This window comes from Hydra vulgaris, chromosome 08 (assembly GCF_038396675.1).
Source record: "Hydra vulgaris chromosome 08, alternate assembly HydraT2T_AEP".
Lineage (NCBI taxonomy): Eukaryota > Metazoa > Cnidaria > Hydrozoa > Anthoathecata > Hydridae > Hydra > Hydra vulgaris.
Window position 1 is genome coordinate 10,787,601 of NC_088927.1, and position 18,308 is coordinate 10,805,908.

The following is an 18,308-nucleotide window of genomic DNA, read 5'->3' on the forward strand; positions in this document are numbered from 1 at the left end:
ACGACATACACTTAAAAAAAAAAATTATAAATGATATAAACACTTAAATATAAATTTTAGTGGATATAGTAGTGTATTATTTATCTGTGTCAAAGATAAAGTAGCTATGTTACATGTAGTTTTAACAATCCAGGTATGTGGTTATATAATTAATCAACATTTTTTAAATGAATTAGTGCTTATGTAAAGAAGATATGCTTCTGGGATGGGAAATTACACAGTATCCACTCCTGCAAATCTTAATTACAACTAAAGAACCATATGAAAAACTTTGGAATACTGCATTGCAGTTTACAAATTCATATAATAGTTGGATGAGTTGTAAGTAAATGTCACATAATTAAAGCAATTATGACAAAGTACATTAATAGAAAAAAATAAAGTTAGCTTATAGGTGTTTTACTTTTTTTATAAGTCCATTTAAAGATATAAATGCTGAGAAAGCAGAAGAAGAGGTAATGTCTATGTGGCGAACAATGGTCAAACTAATCAAAATTTTCTCTGAAGTTTCTGGCCCGCGCCGCATTGCTGAAACCATTAAGTTAAAGATTGATAAATTTAAAACTAGTCTTTCTTTATTAAGTTCAATATGTCAGCCTGGACTTCGAGATCGCCACTGGGAATTAGTAAGTACATGATTTTATAAAAGCAAAAAAATATTATAAAATGGTTTAAAAGTTAAGTAAAGGGTGTTTTTTTTTTTTAATTTTTTATGTCATGTTTTTTTTCTGTTTTTGCTACAATATTGATATTCTTTTGCAGATAAGCAATCTTATTGGTTCTGATATAAAGCCTGACAAAGAAACATCTCTTACAGAAATCATTGATACAGGGCTATTGAAATTTCTTATAGAGTAAAAGTTATTTTGTGCTATTAAAAAAAGGCATTCACATTTTGAATGTTTTTTTTTTTTTTTTAATATTTTATATCTGCAAAGTTGTTGATATTTTAAGGTCATCAGTGAATTTCTGAAAATTAGTTGATTTTTGAAGGTCAACTTCTAGTTGTGAGAGAAGGTCAACTTCTAGTTGTGTTTTCATGAGATATTTAAAAAAAGTAATTTTTATAACTTTATTTTTACTCAGTCTGCCAGTCTTTTTTTAAATATTGTTTTCTGACTTTTGACCTGATATTTCTGCATTTTTACATAATTCTCTGTTGGTTTGTGCAATATTTGCTTGGATTTGCACAATTTATGTTTTATGCTTTTACATTTTTATGTTTCATGCTTTGTGATTTTATATTTTTAATAAAAATTTTATTTTTTGTAAACATTTTATTATTATTTTATATGATCTCTTTAGCAGCAGCTTTTGGTGTTCAATAACTTTTTTTTTAGTGATAGTGATTTATTTTTATCAATTTTTATTATACTATAGACATTTAAGAAAATTTAAAATTATTAAGCTATTTCTTGCTTTTTCATAAGATTTTTTTTAAGTAGATTTTTTTAACTACTTGCAATCTAATTTGTCAAATTTCTAATACCAAGTATAAAAAAAAGAATTATTAAAAGTTATACTTTTTTTCAACCACCAAAATTACATTATTATTTGTGTCTAATTTTTTATGACCTTATGCTAAAATTGAGGTTTTCTCCTATATACGTTAACCAGGGCTTTAATAGTGTATACCAAGCTATTTCTTGTTGCTAACATCTACTAAATTTGTTATACTTAGGAGAAAATAAATGCTTTTAAAAGTGAAAAAATAGACTATTTTTAAGTTAAAATCAAACAGGTTTAGATATAAAAGTTATCAAATATTTTTGAAATTAATTTCTAAATGTTATTTATTTATACATTATATTATTTCAGATATATTATTTTCCATAGATCCAAGCATTTCTCCTTTGCTTATTTTTGGTCTTTTGATGCGTTTTAACAGAATGAAATTTTTGATTTCATTTGTGTCTCTATTTTAATACCTAACATGAATATTGTATCTCAAATTTACTATTTTTCCAAAGTATTGAGTATTGAGTAAAGTTGTTTTGAAAATTTATAGAAATTTCCATTAAATTTTTAAATTATATACTCAAACTGGTAAAATTTCTTAAAAACTAATTTACTTTAATAATGTTTTAATCATGTGACTTGAGTAAATATTTTACACTGCATATTAGGTAATTGGCCTGTTTATTAAAAATAAATCAAATAAGATTTAATTGTAAACAAATAAAAAAACTTTTAACTTAAATAAATTCTAAGAAAAGTTACAGCATATTCAAGAACTGGTAATAAAATTGTTTTATAAGCAAACTTTATACTTTTTTATATATGATCATCACAATGCATCAAAAATGACATCATCAAGAATGATGATGTCATTTCACATGTTTCATGTCTCAAAAATGACCTGATCAAGAATGACAACCTTCAGAAAATTTTGAAAAAATGATGAGACTATTATATTTATTTTATATGTTACTATTAATAAATACTTTAGTTAAAAACAGCTTTTTATACAATTAGACTTGAAGAAATAAGTGTTACGGCTAGCAAAGAATACTCCATTGAAAAAGCTATCGACAAGAAAAAAAATGAATGGGCTGAAATAATCTTTGAATTTTTACCATATCAGTTAGTTAAATAAACTTAATTTTAATTTTGTTATTAAAACAGAAAATAAAATTTACTACTTAAATTTACTTATAAATGATAAAAATACTTTAATTTTGTTTGTTAAAATTTTTGTTCCCTGTTTCATTTGTAGTATTTACAAAAAAATTTTATTTAAATTTTTTGCTATTTAATTTGATTTTCTTTATTTTTTTTAAATATTAAAAGATGATCTTTTTTTTCCTTTTTTTTTTTTTTTTTTTGTATATACTTTTTTTTAAGTTTTTAAGTACATATTGTATAGCACATGTAATATTGAACCAATGACTTATTATATAAAATATAGAATCAATAGCTTTTTATTTAGGGAGTTTCAGTTCTATCATCTATAGATGAAATACAACTGTTGCTTGATGACCATATCATTAAATCTCAAACAATGAGTGGCTCACCTTTTATTAAACCTTTCGAGACTGATATGAAAATTTGGAAAGAAAATCTAATCATGATCAAGGATATACTTGATAATTGGCTTCAGGTTTTTTAAGACAAGTTTTGTTAAATGTTATGTGATTGTATATTAGGGTTATAATTTTTTGATGTTTCATTGATTAGCCTTATAAAAAATAGATGAACTTTGGTAGAAAGTAACTAAGATATCATTGGGTTTGCTTAGTTTTTGAAAAAGATCACCCTGCATGTCCCTTAATTACTTGGTTAATTTATCAGTAAAAATTTTGTTTTATATATCAGTAAAAAAAATTTTTTAGATTATATCAATCTAAATCTCAAAAGAATTTTTAGAGAGATTTCATAATCTTATTTATTAAAACTTTTTAAAAAATATTGGTTTAAAATGTTATAAAAATAGACTTTGTTAATATTTGTTAAAAAAGTTTTTTTTTTTTAAATAAAGTTTGAGTAATTTATTTTTTTTAAAAACAATCCTTCTTTTCTTTAAAAGTATATCCCAGCACATAATCAGATTTCATGTTGGATAATCTTTTTCAAAAAATAAACAAAACAAACAATCTTTTAGTTTCTTTTAAACTGAAATTTTGTCTTTTTTTTCATAAAGTCAACCTTTGAAACCAAAAACTTATAACCCCATAGTGTGAGTATATATATATATATATATATATATATATATATATATATATATATATATATATATATATATATATATATATATATATATATATATATATATATATATATATATATATATATATATATATATATATATATATGTATATTTATATACATATATATACATATATATATATATTTATATATATACATAAATATATATATATATATATATATATTTATATATTTATATATTTATATATTTATATACATATATATATATATATATATATATATATATATATATATATATATATATATATATTTATATACATATATATATATATATATATATATATATATATATATATATATATATATATATATATATATATATATATATATATATATATATTCTAATGAATTTTTAGAAAGAGTCACCCACAACACAAAATGTTAATAATGGTATATAAGTAGTATTTGCAGGCAGTAGCATTATGACTTTCTGAAGCCTAGAGTTTTCTTGAACCTTATGGAACTTTCTAGAATTTTCTGGACTGTTCTGGATGGTTTTAGAAATCTCTGAAACTTTCCAGAATTCCAGAAGTTTAAGGAAGTTAGCAAGATTTAGACTATATAAGCTGCCTGATTGCGCATACCAGATTTACCAGATGGCAGTCGAATAATACAATAGCACTTATAGTACAATAGCACTTATATTTATTATTATTTTTCAGATATATATTCAAGTATTATCTTGAATTATAATGTCCTATAAGAAAAGTGCTTCCACCACCGAAAAAAACATAACCCGCTTGATGAAGAATCTCTTTTGATTTTACAATTCACACTAGAAGAATTATCACTGTAAGATAACAGTAGGATACCACTGAAAATCCAAATTGTTGTTATCTGTTCCTGAGAGAATCCATCAAAGAGAGACAAGAGTGCATAAAGCAAAATAAGAAAGAAATTGAGAAAAATTTTTCAATTCAGGTCATACAGGAAAAACTGGATCAAGTGCTGAAAATGTGCAATAAATTTGTAAAACAAAGTAAATGCGATCTATTGAATGAATTTTTTGACAAAAGATGGCAAATGGCTCTGCAGTGAGGATAAAAGATTGTATAATCTTCAGATTAAAAGCAAAGAACAGGTCTGGTATACAACTGGGAAGGCTGCTAGTTCAAAGACTATCCATCCATTTAAAAAAAGAAAAATGGTGTCTACTTCAAACAGTAATGACAACAGCAACAACTTCAACTTTAGAATCTGAGTCTGAGGCAGAATTTTAAGAGTCTGAGGCAGAATTTTAAGAGTCTGAGAATTCAGTAGAACAGTCCACAAGTACCAGCAAGAACTACAGCAAAGTCAAAACTGCAACCAAATTAGTAACATCTTTGAAGTTATCAACCAGCAAAGCAGCTACCATTTGTCAACAATTATCTCAATATGAGATTGACATTCAAACACCTTCACAGTCTGGTATGTTCAAATTAACTATTAAAAATGCAGTTAAACTTAAAGAAGAAATGAGGAAAGCACTACATATAGAAAGGTCACTGCACTTTGGTAGTAAACAACCAAGAATGTTAAGTGTTAGTGTTGAAGAATAAACAAAAGAAGTTAAGTTACAAGCGCTAGATCTACCAGATGGAAAGCAGATACTGTTGTTAAAGGTAAAGGCAGTCAGCTACAAAGATATTTTACTAAAGAAAGAAAATAAACCACAATTCATTGGTTGTCAACAACATGATCTGACTGAGTCCTTCACATAGTTACGGATGTAGAACTTGGTGGAAATTCTTGATGGAATTTCTGAGCAATACTAGCACTTTTGGCATTTATTCTTCTATCAGAGATGAAGAGACTAATTACTTGACATATGTAGAATTATCTCTTACAGATGGGTAAATCATTGGTTTACTGAACAAATGTACAATGCAGATGATTATTGGGAGCTATGTAGCAGCTTGCATGGTCACGAAAAAGCATTTAACTCATTGAAAAAGTTTTGGAATTAGGAACTCTTGAGGCTGGTAATTTACAGAAGAAATCAGTGTGCAAAACAAGCAGTCAAGTGTCATTAAGATATTTTTGGCAACTGTAAAAAGAGAGAACCTCCAGCTTAGAGTTATTTTGTCTAACAAAGCTTAAGAATTATATAGTATGCTTTAATTAAGCAGAATTCTTAACAACATTTTTTCAATATATAGAATAGCTTTCTGTACTTGTAGAATTTATTTAAGTTTGTAATTTTATATTTATTTATAATTTAAAGTATTATGATGTAACAATAAACTGTTAAATGCTTAAAAACTACTTAATAACTTAATAATAATTAATTAAATTAGAATTAAAAAATAATGATCATAAAATTGCTTGATATTTTATCCATACACATATATGGTGAATTTGAATTATTGGTTTGTGGTTGACCATTTTTCAACAAGAAAATCAAATGAATGTTTTTTTCAATACTCTTGTACTAATATTCATAGATTTATATAAAAGCCATATAAAAGTCATCACAATAGTAATAATGTAAAATTATATATACAAAAATAAAAAAGCAATTTTTATTTATCAGTGTCAAGCCACGTGGATGTATTTGGAGCCAATTTTCAGTTCAGAAGATATAATGAAACAGATGCCTGAAGAAGGAAAAAAATTTAAAATTGTGGATAGTTATTGGAGAGACATTATGTTAAATTCAGTATGATCTTGTATTGTAGCTTCCTTAAATTCCTATGTTTTTATAACTCAAATACAAAAAAGTACTTTATAGTAGAATAAGAATATACAGATTTTCTGATTGCAATAAAATTTAATATAAACAAAAATATGCTTAGGTTGTTGACCCACACGTGCTTGTATGCACTAGTCAGCCAAAAATGTTAGATAGGCTTGTTGAAGCAAACCGACTTTTAGAGGACATTCAAAAGGGACTTAATGCTTATCTAGAGCAAAAGCAGCTTTTCTTTCCCAGGTATAACATATTAAGTATTTAATTTTTTTGTCACTTTTTAGTCTTGATGTGTGCATGAAACAATTTTAAAACTAACTGAACATTTAGAATTGTCATGGAATAATTTCAAGTATCAAGTTTGTCTTTAAAAAAAACTAATATTATGTTAATAAGTTTGTTAAAATGTTAGTTGATTACACAGTAAATAAACAAATAATTAAATAAAATTCTAAAATTTTTTGTTACTTAAAACTACTTCAACAGATTTATCTTATTTATCTCATTTGAATTGCTAAATATATTACTAAAGGGTTTTTTCATTTCAAAATCTTATTTCAAATTCTTAAAAATATTTCATTTTTTAAACTAAAGGAGCAGATTACTTGCATAGAAGCAATCCAAACCAAATATCTTTAAATTAGTTTAAATAGTTTCATTTGTTGACCTGGAGATTGTAAAAAAAGTTTGTTTGCAAATAAGTTCTAGTGAAAAAGAAGAATTTTGAAGGAAATTTTCATTTTTCAAAACTCAGTTTTTTTTTATCTTGTTTTGAACTTTTTCTAGATTTAAGACTTGTTTTTTTATTTCAACTCAAAAAACCAACTGTGACAAATGTTAAAATTATTAAAAATTTAGTTGCCTTGTGCTATAAATTAGGAAAATCTATATAGTAGTTTTTAGAGAAGACTAAGGTAGTTTAATCAAGAATCATAACTCTATAATTAGTTCAAGTAATCAGTAATGATTAAGTGATTAATGGAGTTTCATCCTTTAATTGTGTTTAGCTGATATTAAGTTTTTTTTTCTTGATATAAAGTTAGTTTTGATTTTTTTTCAGATTTTTCTTTCTCTCGAATTTATGAACTTTTGGAAATACTTTCTGAAACAAAAGATCCTCTTCGTGTGCAACCACATTTAAAGAAATGCTTTGAAGGTATATCAAAGCTTAAATTTACTGAAAATCAAGAAATTGTTGCCATGATAAGTGCTGAGAAAGAAGTTGTTCCATTTACGGAAAAGATCATTCCTGCTGAAGTCAAGGTTTAATTTTTTTTGTAAATATTTTTTGTTAGACTATTTCATCGATTTATAGTTAAGGCTCTTTTTTAATAACTTTTTTATTGTAGCATGTATGGACACCATCTGGTACAAAATAGTTAATTTAAGTAAAGAAATTTCAAAACATAACTACAGATAATAAAATATTCTTATTTTGATCACATAATTTTGATAAAATAATATTGTTATATTTCATATATTACATTTTGAAGGGCATGGTAGAGAAATGGCTTCTTCAAGTTGAAAGTGTTATGATCATAAGTTTACAAAAAGTTGCTGAGGATGCTCTTAAAACATATTCTTTAACACCTCGAGAGAGTTGGGTACAAGAATGGCCAGGACAGGTGAGATATTGTAATTATTATAATTTATAAAGGAGCTAAACTATTTTTAAATAAAAAATGGGTAATTCAGTGTTATCAGGTCAAGCTGACTTGACATATTTATTTAACATGTTTTATGTTGGGTTTATCTATTTAATAAATAAGCTGTTTTAGTGTTAAAAAAACAGTTATTAATAAATAGCTCATGTTAGTATTAGGCAATCCCAACATGCTAACTTGTTGACCCAACCTATTGTCACTCTGAGGCGTGATATAAATATGAAATTGTTTTAAATGCAATCTTTCACTACCACTATAGTTTTAAATGCAATCTTTTAATACCAATATAGTTTTAAATGCAATCTTTTAATACCACTATAGTTTTAAATGCAATCTTTTAATACCACTATTCTTTTAAATGCAATCTTATAATACCACTATAGATTTAAATGCAATCCTTTAATACCACTATAGTTTTAAATGCAATCTTTTAATACCACTATAGTTTTAAATGCAATCTTTCAATACCACTATAGCTTTTTTGAAATAACTATAGTTTTTCTTGTAATTGCTTAAGATAAATTTTTTTTTAATATACAATTTCATATTCATCAAATGTAAAAATCCATCAAAGGCATTTGAAACTATAATATATAAAGTAGAATAGCTGTGTGTAATTATTTTTTTTTTTGTAATTTTTATTTGCTTTTAGACAAAGTTATAAACTGTCTTTTTTTGTGATCAAAGTTTACTTTTTTTTCTAACTAGATATTGAACTATTGCATAAAACATGTTCTTACAGTATATACGCACATTCCTTACTTAAACATAAATGTATGCACTAACATTCCTTAGACATAATGTATATGCATTATCATTGATGTTTTTAATAATAATAATTTACACAATAAAATTTTACAACTTACATCTTAGAAACAATGTTATTAAAGGAATTAAACAGTCTTAAATGTTTAACAAAATGCATACATTTAAAGTTAGAGTTTTAATATAATGCTTACATTTGGTTTTGCACAGAAACTTATGTCTAATTTAGTACTAATAAAACACAAGTAGTTATCACATAAAAGTAGCATATCACATGCCACTTGTCGTTTCATTTTATTTAAATTCTTCATTTTAAGTGATTTTAATTGCAGAGACATTTTTTAATCTTTCTGCAACTTATTTTACTATTTTTAAAAATGCTACATCCATCAACATCCATCAATATTCATCAACATCTATCAAGCTCTTATTGTATTAGTTTGCAAAAATCATTTCAATTGTTTAAGTGCATGGAAAAATTTTTTACTAGCAGTGTGTATATAATCCAACTTGTTCTATATAACATTATCATATAGAGAATTAGATATGAGAATTATTTGATTGTTTTAATGTAGGTAAGAGGATTCTACAATTATATGTTATTTAATATGCAGAAGTGTAGAAACCATTCATATGTTATATAATACAAAAAAGTGTAAAAACCTTTTATATGTTATTTAGATAGTTATAGCAGTTAGTAGTATTTATTGGACTGCAGAAGTTAGTGAGGCAATACTTAAACCCAATGCCCTTTTCAGCTATCTAAATAAGTCCAATGATCAAATTAGCAAACTTGTAGAATTAGTTCGTGGAAAATTAGATAAAGGAGTACGGCTGACTCTTGGTGCTTTAGTAGTCATTGATGTACATGGTAAATTATTTTTATTTTTTAATTTTTGATAATGAGTTTATTTCATTTTCATTAATATTTTTATTTAAAAAAAAATAAAACTTCAAAGTTTTTTTTTATTAGCTCGTTATGTAATTGAAATGATGACAAAGAATAATATAAGCAATCCAAATGATTTTCAATGGATAGCTCAATTTCGATATTATTTTGAAGAAGGATTAATTGCTGTGAGAATGATTACAACTACTATTATGTACGGGTATGAGTATCTTGGAAATTCTGGAAGACTTGTAGTAACTCCATTGACTAATCGATGTTACAGGTGCAATTCTCAATTTTTATCATTTTTTTTAGTGATATAGTATATTATTATTACAATATTAATATAGTATATATTTTTTTTTAATAATATGATATATTATTATTACAATTATAATTCTTACTAGCAGTAAACAACTGTAATTCTTATATCCTTACTAGCAACTTGATTTATTAGTAAATAAATAACTAACAGTTTAACTTGATATATTATCCAAAAAATATATAAAAATGCAAATTTTTCTAAAAGTAATCTTTTGAGTTGTGTTCACTTTTAGATAACAAGATAAAAAAACTACTCAACACTTATCAAATCAATAAAAATTGAAAATTTTTTAATAAAATACCGGAAATGTCTAAGAACAGAGTAATAACATAGAGGGTTCCATTTACAGTTATTTTATTAATAAATCCTCAATAGATAGACAGAGGATGCAAGCATTTCCACTGTGTTGAAAAGCTTGCAGTTGTGTTAATATGCTATAACTTAACCAATTGTAACATTAATATTTAGATACTAATTGCAGTAGGATTTATACTTAGTTCTCAGTTCCAAATAAATTTAAATAAATCAGACATCGCAATAAAAAAATGACATTCAAGCATCTTAACTCAAGGTTGCCAAGTTACACCACAATTTAGCGACACTGCTTAACTGGCATAGATAACAATCTTGCACTATGTGTTGTCTAATAACACCACTTTTAAAATATGGAAACAACTTAATATAAACATATATATATACTATAAACATATTATATAACACATAATTATTAACAATTAGTTATTGAAAACTAATAATATCCAGAAATACAACATTTCTAAAATATTTTCCAAATGACATGCCTAGAATATTTATTAGCTATAAAAAAAAACTATTAAACATTCTTGATCTAAAACATGAATATTATTTAATAAACCAGTTAATCACAGTCAAGGACCTTTTGACAATAGTAAGTTATATTTATGCATTGCAATTGTTCACGCATTAATGATCTTTTAAAAACTATGATGCTCCTTTAAGACCATGTATTAGTAACATTAGAAAGTATAACATTATTTGAAACATTTTTCATCTACCATACCATAAATGTGATGTTTATCAATTTAGAAAAACAAACTATTAATTGTTCTTCTCCATATAGTTGCACCTAAGAGAAACATAGTTTTTTTAGATTTACACCAACTTTGTCGAACATTTGATCTTGACTTTTATCAACTATCATTGAATATGCCAACCTGACAGGAAACTGACTAAGTTTCAGAACAAAAAGCAAATTAAAATTTGATAGAGACAAATAAATTCAAATTACAACTACCTGTCCATAAATTTAATTATTGTTTAATATAATTATTATAAAAAATAATTTTAATAAGACTAAAGACAAAACTGAACTGAAGAGAAATCACTACTAAAAAATCTACCTTGTCATTTATTTTATACTTTATAAGAAACAGATTCAATAAATTAGTGAACAAAAAAGTTTGTTCATTAAAACAACAAAATTAAACTAATATTAATTTGTTGAATTAAACAAAGAACAACAACAATTTTCCAGGAAAGCTAAAAGAGATTTATCAGCTCTTAGTTGATAAAAGACCTTGTTGGAAGACCCTGTGAAGGTAAGAAACCTGTTCTGTTCAGAAAAACCTGGAAACAACATAAAAATTGCATAAGATGATGGTAAACATTAAACATTGAACATTAGCTGTAGTAATAATATTTTGATTATCAAGTTTGTTATCTTATTACTATTTCTTTCATTGTTATTGTTGTTACTATTATTGTTATTTATATAGTTATAAATTATTATTAAAAAATAAATAACTTGTTGTTGTTTTTGTTGTCATGGTATAGATAAAAAGCAGAGCTGGTAATGGTAATGCTCAATTACCTCTCCTGAATATTAAAAAATATAGAAAGATATACTTTCTATATTTAATATTTATACATGTGTTTTATATAAAATTTGTAATCAAGTTTTGCTCTTTATACATGTGTTTTATATAAAATTTTAAATCAAGTTTTTATCATTCTAGAACTCTAATGGGCGCTCTAAAGTTAAATTTGGGTGGGGCTCCAGAAGGTCCTGCGGGAACTGGAAAGACAGAAACAGCAAAGGACCTTGCTAAGGCTGTTGCAAAGCAGGTTTGTTTTTATATTTTTATTTTTGTTATAGTTTTTTAATGAACGGGCATGTATACACTATACTGATAGTTTTTTTTTTTTTGATAATTCGTTTTTTTATTATAGTGTGTAGTTTTTAATTGTTCAGATGGATTAGATTTTAAAGCAATGGGAAAATTTTTTAAAAGTCTACCTCAAGCTGGGGCTTGGGCATGTTTTGATGAGTTCAACAGAATTGAATTAGAGGTTGACCTTTGTTGTTGTTGTTTCGGTTCTTATTTTTTAATATTCAAAGTAATGATATTTCTAAGCTAAATGTTATTATAGGTACTATCAGTTATTGCTCAGCAAATTTCAACTATTCAAAATTCTATCTCTGTTAAATGTAAAACATTTATTTTTGAAGGCACTGAATTAGTGCTGAATCCTACATGTACTATATTCATTACTATGAACCCTGGTTATGCAGGGCACCAAGAACTACCTGATAATCTAAAGGTAAGAATTTTATCAATATTATTTTCAGTTGTATGTAAAAAAAAAATTGTTTAATGTATTCACCTTTCCAAGCCAAGTCAAGTTGTATACTCATTTTTAATTTTACTATTTTTGATTGTTGTTACTCTTGACTCAATAACTCTAAAGCAGGAGGAAAAACAAAAAGCCTTAACAAGCTGCTCTGAGAAACAAGTTAACCACATTACAATCAGGGGAGTGATGGGAATTGAACTTGGAACTTTTTACTTACAAAGCGTGAATTCTACCATTACACCACTATCACATAATTATGGTATAATATTCATTTTCATTTTAACAACGTTTTTTATATTATTGGTTTTTTATTTAGATATTGTTTAGGACTGTAGCAATGATGGTGCCAGATTATTGCCTTATTTCTGAGATTTCATTATACTCAATGGGGTTGATTAACGCAAGAGCGTAATACCTTTTTATTTTTATTTTGTTTAAAATAATTATTTCTAAAGTTTAAAAACTTGTTTGGATTAAATATGCAATTTATGTGTCAGTAACTGTTCAACTTTTTGTTAGTATGGCAGTTAAAATAGTTGAAACATACAAGTTGTGTTCTGAGCTTTTATCATCTCAGTCACATTATGATTATGGCATGCGAGCTGTTAAAGCAGCTGGTAATTTAAAACTAAGATACCCAAATGATGGCGAGGAAAATCTTATTCTTAGAGCAATCCTAGAAGTTAATTTAGCTAAGTTTTTGTCACAGATGATTTATTTTTTATTTTTTTGAATAAATTTTATTTTGAAACTTGTTTAGGGTGCCATATTTAAATTAAAAATTCTTGAATGAAAATAATGCATCAATACTGATAATGATAATTCTTTATTATTAGCTATTTTGTAGTTAAAATAAAAATATGAATAGGCTTCAGATTTCAAATTTTAAAAAGGGGGGATCAGGTTTTAAGTCAAAAAAATATATATTAAAAACACAGGATATTTTTGAAATTTTTAAAAACTTCTTTTTTACAGGATGTACCATTGTTTGAAGGAATTATCTCTGATTTATTCCCGGGTACATCGTGGCCATCTCCAGACTATGGTGTACTTATGGAGGCAATAATAAATAATTGCAAACAAGAAATTTTGCAGACTACTGATTGGCATCTCAAAAAAATTATTCTGGTTTGATTTTTTTTTAGCTTTTTATTATGTAATGTTTTTTCTTTTTGAATTTTGTTTTTGACATCAGGTATGTTAAGATATATGAAATGATGATTGTAAGGCATGGTTTTATGATTGATGGAGAACCACTTGGTGGAAAAACTAATGCTATCAAGGTTTGTTAGCATATTTTTTTATTAAAAAAGCAGCCATTTATAATTGTAGTCATTATTAGCATATTTTCAATAAATCTATAATTTTTGTTATTTTTTATTTAGATTTTAGCCCAAGCAATGTCAGATTTAGAAAAATTACAGACCCCAGATTTTTTTAAGGTTCTATTGTTTTTTATTAATGCTGTTTTGATTAGATAAAATTGCACAAATAAACAAATACAAGAAAATATACCCTACCAAAACTAGACTTGACTAGATTTTTTTTCATATTTTATGTCACTGGAAGGTTGACTATGGATATTATTAAACACTTTCACTCAAACTTTTACTCGCACCTCACACAATGATATCTGTGTTCCTTTCTATATACATTTTTGTTACGGTTAAATAATTTGTATGGTAATTTTGATCCAGTTTCTCATGAATGGTCTGATGGTATTCTTGCTGTTTTCTTTCGTGAGCAAGCTATTTCCACTACTGATGACCGTATGTGGATTGTTTTTGATGGTCCAGTAGATGCAATATAGATTGAAAACATGAACACAGCACTGGATGATAATAAAAAGGTATGCAATTTTTTGTTTCGAAAGTTTATCAAACTCCATAAAACTTTTATAAAATGTAAAAAAAATAATTTGGTATTTATATTTAATTTACACAACTTAAAATAGATTCCTAAAGTAGCAACTTCATAAACACATAATTGATCACAGAAAAAAATATAGTATCTAAAAGAAGAGAAAAATATCCAAGAAGCATTCAAAAATATTCAAAAATAGCAGCACTTGCACATGAAGTCCAGGAAGGAGAAAGAAATCAAAAAATATTATCAATTTTGGTACCAAAACATCTCCTTCTCCAGTCGCCGCTGAACATATCAAACATGACCAAATGCTGGTATCATCACTCTTAAACAAACTTATATTGAATGTAAACATGTTGCTATTAAGCGCTTCAGAGGTGGCAAAAGCACCTCCAGCTCATCCAGGTCCTTTACAACTAGTTTTTAACAACTTAAAGGAAAAATCATATTCAATGGTAAGAGAGTAGTATAGATGCTTTATATCTAGATAATGAAAAAGCGTTTGACACACCTCCTCATGATCTTATGCTCCACAAATTTTCTAACAGATCATGAGTTGTCATAGGTTCCGCTACTTCAGATTGGTTACCAGTCACTAGTGGTGTCCCACAAGGATCTGTTCTAGGACCTCTTCTTTTCAACTTATACAATAATGACATCACAGACTTAGTTAGCAATTCAATGAAGTTTTATGCTAGTGACAGTAAACTTATTTTTATTAACTCAACCCATAACAGCCCAATTATGCTACAAAACAATAATTCAAATCATATATTGGACTGCAACCTGGCTCTTGCGTTGGTTATGGTATGGAATTCTACTTCTGCACACAGCATTAAAATACTTGAAAAAAGAAATTCCACTTCTCAGAGTCTTATACAGCAAAGACAGATAATTACATCTTCATCTCACATCACTAAATAAAAGATGCATTCAAGGTAATTTATTCTACAACTTCAAGTTTATTAACAAGTTTGAAAATATTTGTTGGCTTGACCCTCAAATTGGCCATCCATCTGTTTGAATAACTTAAGGACACACTCAGCGTCTTGTCAAAGAGTTCTTTAATGCTTCTGACCTCAACAGCAATATGCAAGCCATCTAGACTTTTTTTTAGAATTTCTTCCTCTTTTTTTTATATAAAAAAAAAATTCTTTTACTTATACAATAAAGTATAAAGTTATATTTAAAAGTATTTTGAAATTTCAGCTAAGCTTAATGAGTGGAGAAATTATTCAAATGAGCGTTAAACAGAGTTTGGTATTTGAAACTGCTGATCTTGAACAGGCATCACCAGCTACTGTCAGTCGATGTGGCATGATCTATTTGGAACCACACTAGGTAAAATTTGAAAATTTCACATTTTATTATTTTTTGATTTTTCTAATTATGTATAATATTATTAAATGTTAATTTTGATATTTGCCATAAAAAATTCAATTTTATTTATAAAGTCATTTTTCTCGTTTTTTTTTCATTTTTTTGATAAAAAAAAAAAAAATTTTATATAAAAAATTGCAAAGAAAAAATTGCATTTTATACCAAGTTTATATAATTTTTGTTTAAATTTGAACATAAATATATGCTTCCAGCTTGGTTGGGAGCCACTTATGATTTCGTACTTGCAAAATATACAAGAGTCTTTGAATAAAGAGCAGATGGAACTTGTACAAGATTTATTTAAATGGCTGATGCAGCCTTGCTTAGGTAGACTTTTAAACAAAAAAATTTTAAGTTGGTTTAATATAAAATATCTGTACTATAGCGCCAATTTTCTATTATTGGTTCATTTTTGCTAAGAGGCATTTTATGCCATTTATATTTGTAACTATAAAAAAGAAAATACTTAAAAGAGCTTTAAAAAGACTAAAGTTTTTAACTCTAAATAAAACATTTTCTAAAAAAAAGCAAATAAAATGAAAGTCTTCAGAAAAATAATTGCGTAAAATAATAATTTTTTTTTTCTAATTTAGTAAGGTTTTTCAGATTGGTATTTTTATTAAATTTAAAGTTTTAAAATTTTATAAACTGTAAAAAACTACTATTGTTATATAGTTTTAGTTGGAAACATTACATCATCAAATACCTGGTTTAAAAACTGTTAAATCATGTGGAAAGCATATCTTATTTTTCAAGTAAAAGACAGAATTATTTGCAAAGTAAAAGACAGAACTATTTTCGTTTCTTCTAACTTATCTTTCTTTCATCTTTAGAATCTAATGACCAAACTCTTCCTATTGCTTATTAAGAGGTTAAACCATTATTAGACACTAATTACTCCCATTTCTTGTTTTTTAACATTCCTGTCACAGCCTTGCATAAATGTTCTGCAGAATTCTCTTCAATACTTGGTTTGCTTTTTAACATTCCTGTCACAGTCTTGCATAAATGTTCTGCAGAATTCTTTTCAATACTTGGTAATTATTTAACAAGTGCTTAACTGAATTTTGTTATCTGCTATAAAATGATATCTAAAAATTATATGATTCTAATTTTAAAAACATTTATAGATTGCTTTGACTGTTCTAATAATATATTTATATATTATATATATCATTTTTACCTAATCAGTTTTTTTACTATTATTAGCAAGTTCTTTAAGTTTTTATTTACAAAGTTTTAATATCTTACCTTAAGTCTAACTTACTCTCTAACATTCAATATGAATTTTGATCCTCTTGTTTTACTGATCATTTGTTAACCAATAGTAATTGAAGTGTTTTATGGTGCATTCAATAGAATTAATGATGCAAAGATGACATATCAAAGGTTTTTAAAAAACAACAAGTTGTCTAACAAGTTTTTATTTTATTATTAGACTACATTAAAAACAACTGTCTGTTACTATGCAGTATGTCAAACATGTTTTTGGTTCAGAATTTTTTCAAGCTCTACTCATTGTTATTGGAAGAAGTATATCATAGTAAAGAATCAGACAATGCAATTAAGTATCCAACAAGTCAGGTTTGTGTTATGTAATAAGCATTACTTTCTGAAAATATCCTTAAAATAATCCAATATTAAAATACTGACAGATATAAGAAGAATGTGATAATTTTTAGCTCTTTTTTTTTTTTAACAAAAATTTTTGCAACATTTTAGTTCCAATTTCTTTACACTTTAAATTAAAAAAAAAATGTTTTAGTATTTTTGTATCTTTTAAAATTTTTTAACAAATTTTAATAAAAAAGAATTTTTTTTTTTAATAAAAAAAACAGTAAGTAGTGTTTAGTTTAAATTATTATTTCAAAACTGAAATTATCAGCCAATTGATTTGTGAACAAACTAACAAAGTATATTTTTAAACAGGCTTTTTATTGTAAATAATAGTAAATAATTTTTTTTAGATTTTATCCTGGTTGGTGTCCTGCTTTATTTTCTCTATTGTATGGTCTCTTGGTACATTCATAGACTTAAAGAGTAGAATAATATTTAGTGAATTTTATAGAACACTTATTAATGGACAAGATAAACTAAATCCAAAGCCAAAAAAATTTTAAAGGTTGGTTTTTTGTATGAGTTATTTTAAAACCAATGGTATCTTGCATTACTTCAATATTGTTTGCATTATTTTTTATATAAAATATTTTCATATACTTGGTAAATATTTTTTGGTTTTAGAGCAATCTTATTCCTGATGCTGGAACTGTTTATGATTATGTGTTTGTTAAACAAGGAAATTATTCATGGCTGCATTGGAGGGAGACTGTTGATAAAAATTGTCTTGTTATTCCTCAAACTGCACAGGTTCAAACTTAATTTTTAGGTTCAAACTCAATTCTTTTTATT

The 18,308-nt window shown here is 25.8% G+C and overlaps 1 protein-coding gene across 1 annotated transcript in view; it reads left to right on the forward strand.

Annotated features, from left to right (window-relative positions):
* LOC136083005 (dynein axonemal heavy chain 3-like) overlaps window positions 1-18,308 on the forward strand; it is a 65,720-nt gene that overhangs the window by 10,845 nt on the left and 36,567 nt on the right. Inside the window, 23 exon segments of the mRNA XM_065802416.1 lie at window positions 61-133; window positions 177-325; window positions 416-626; window positions 763-854; window positions 2,476-2,587; window positions 2,930-3,100; window positions 6,242-6,367; window positions 6,504-6,640; window positions 7,458-7,476; window positions 7,478-7,660; window positions 7,891-8,022; window positions 9,508-9,701; window positions 9,798-9,998; window positions 12,035-12,143; window positions 12,249-12,368; window positions 12,450-12,620; window positions 12,970-13,061; window positions 13,173-13,358; window positions 13,625-13,759; window positions 13,849-13,936; window positions 14,039-14,103; window positions 14,887-14,974; window positions 18,141-18,266. Coding sequence (XP_065658488.1) covers window positions 61-133; window positions 177-325; window positions 416-626; window positions 763-854; window positions 2,476-2,587; window positions 2,930-3,100; window positions 6,242-6,367; window positions 6,504-6,640; window positions 7,458-7,476; window positions 7,478-7,660; window positions 7,891-8,022; window positions 9,508-9,701; window positions 9,798-9,998; window positions 12,035-12,143; window positions 12,249-12,368; window positions 12,450-12,620; window positions 12,970-13,061; window positions 13,173-13,358; window positions 13,625-13,759; window positions 13,849-13,936; window positions 14,039-14,103; window positions 14,887-14,974; window positions 18,141-18,266 — 2,980 coding nt within the window.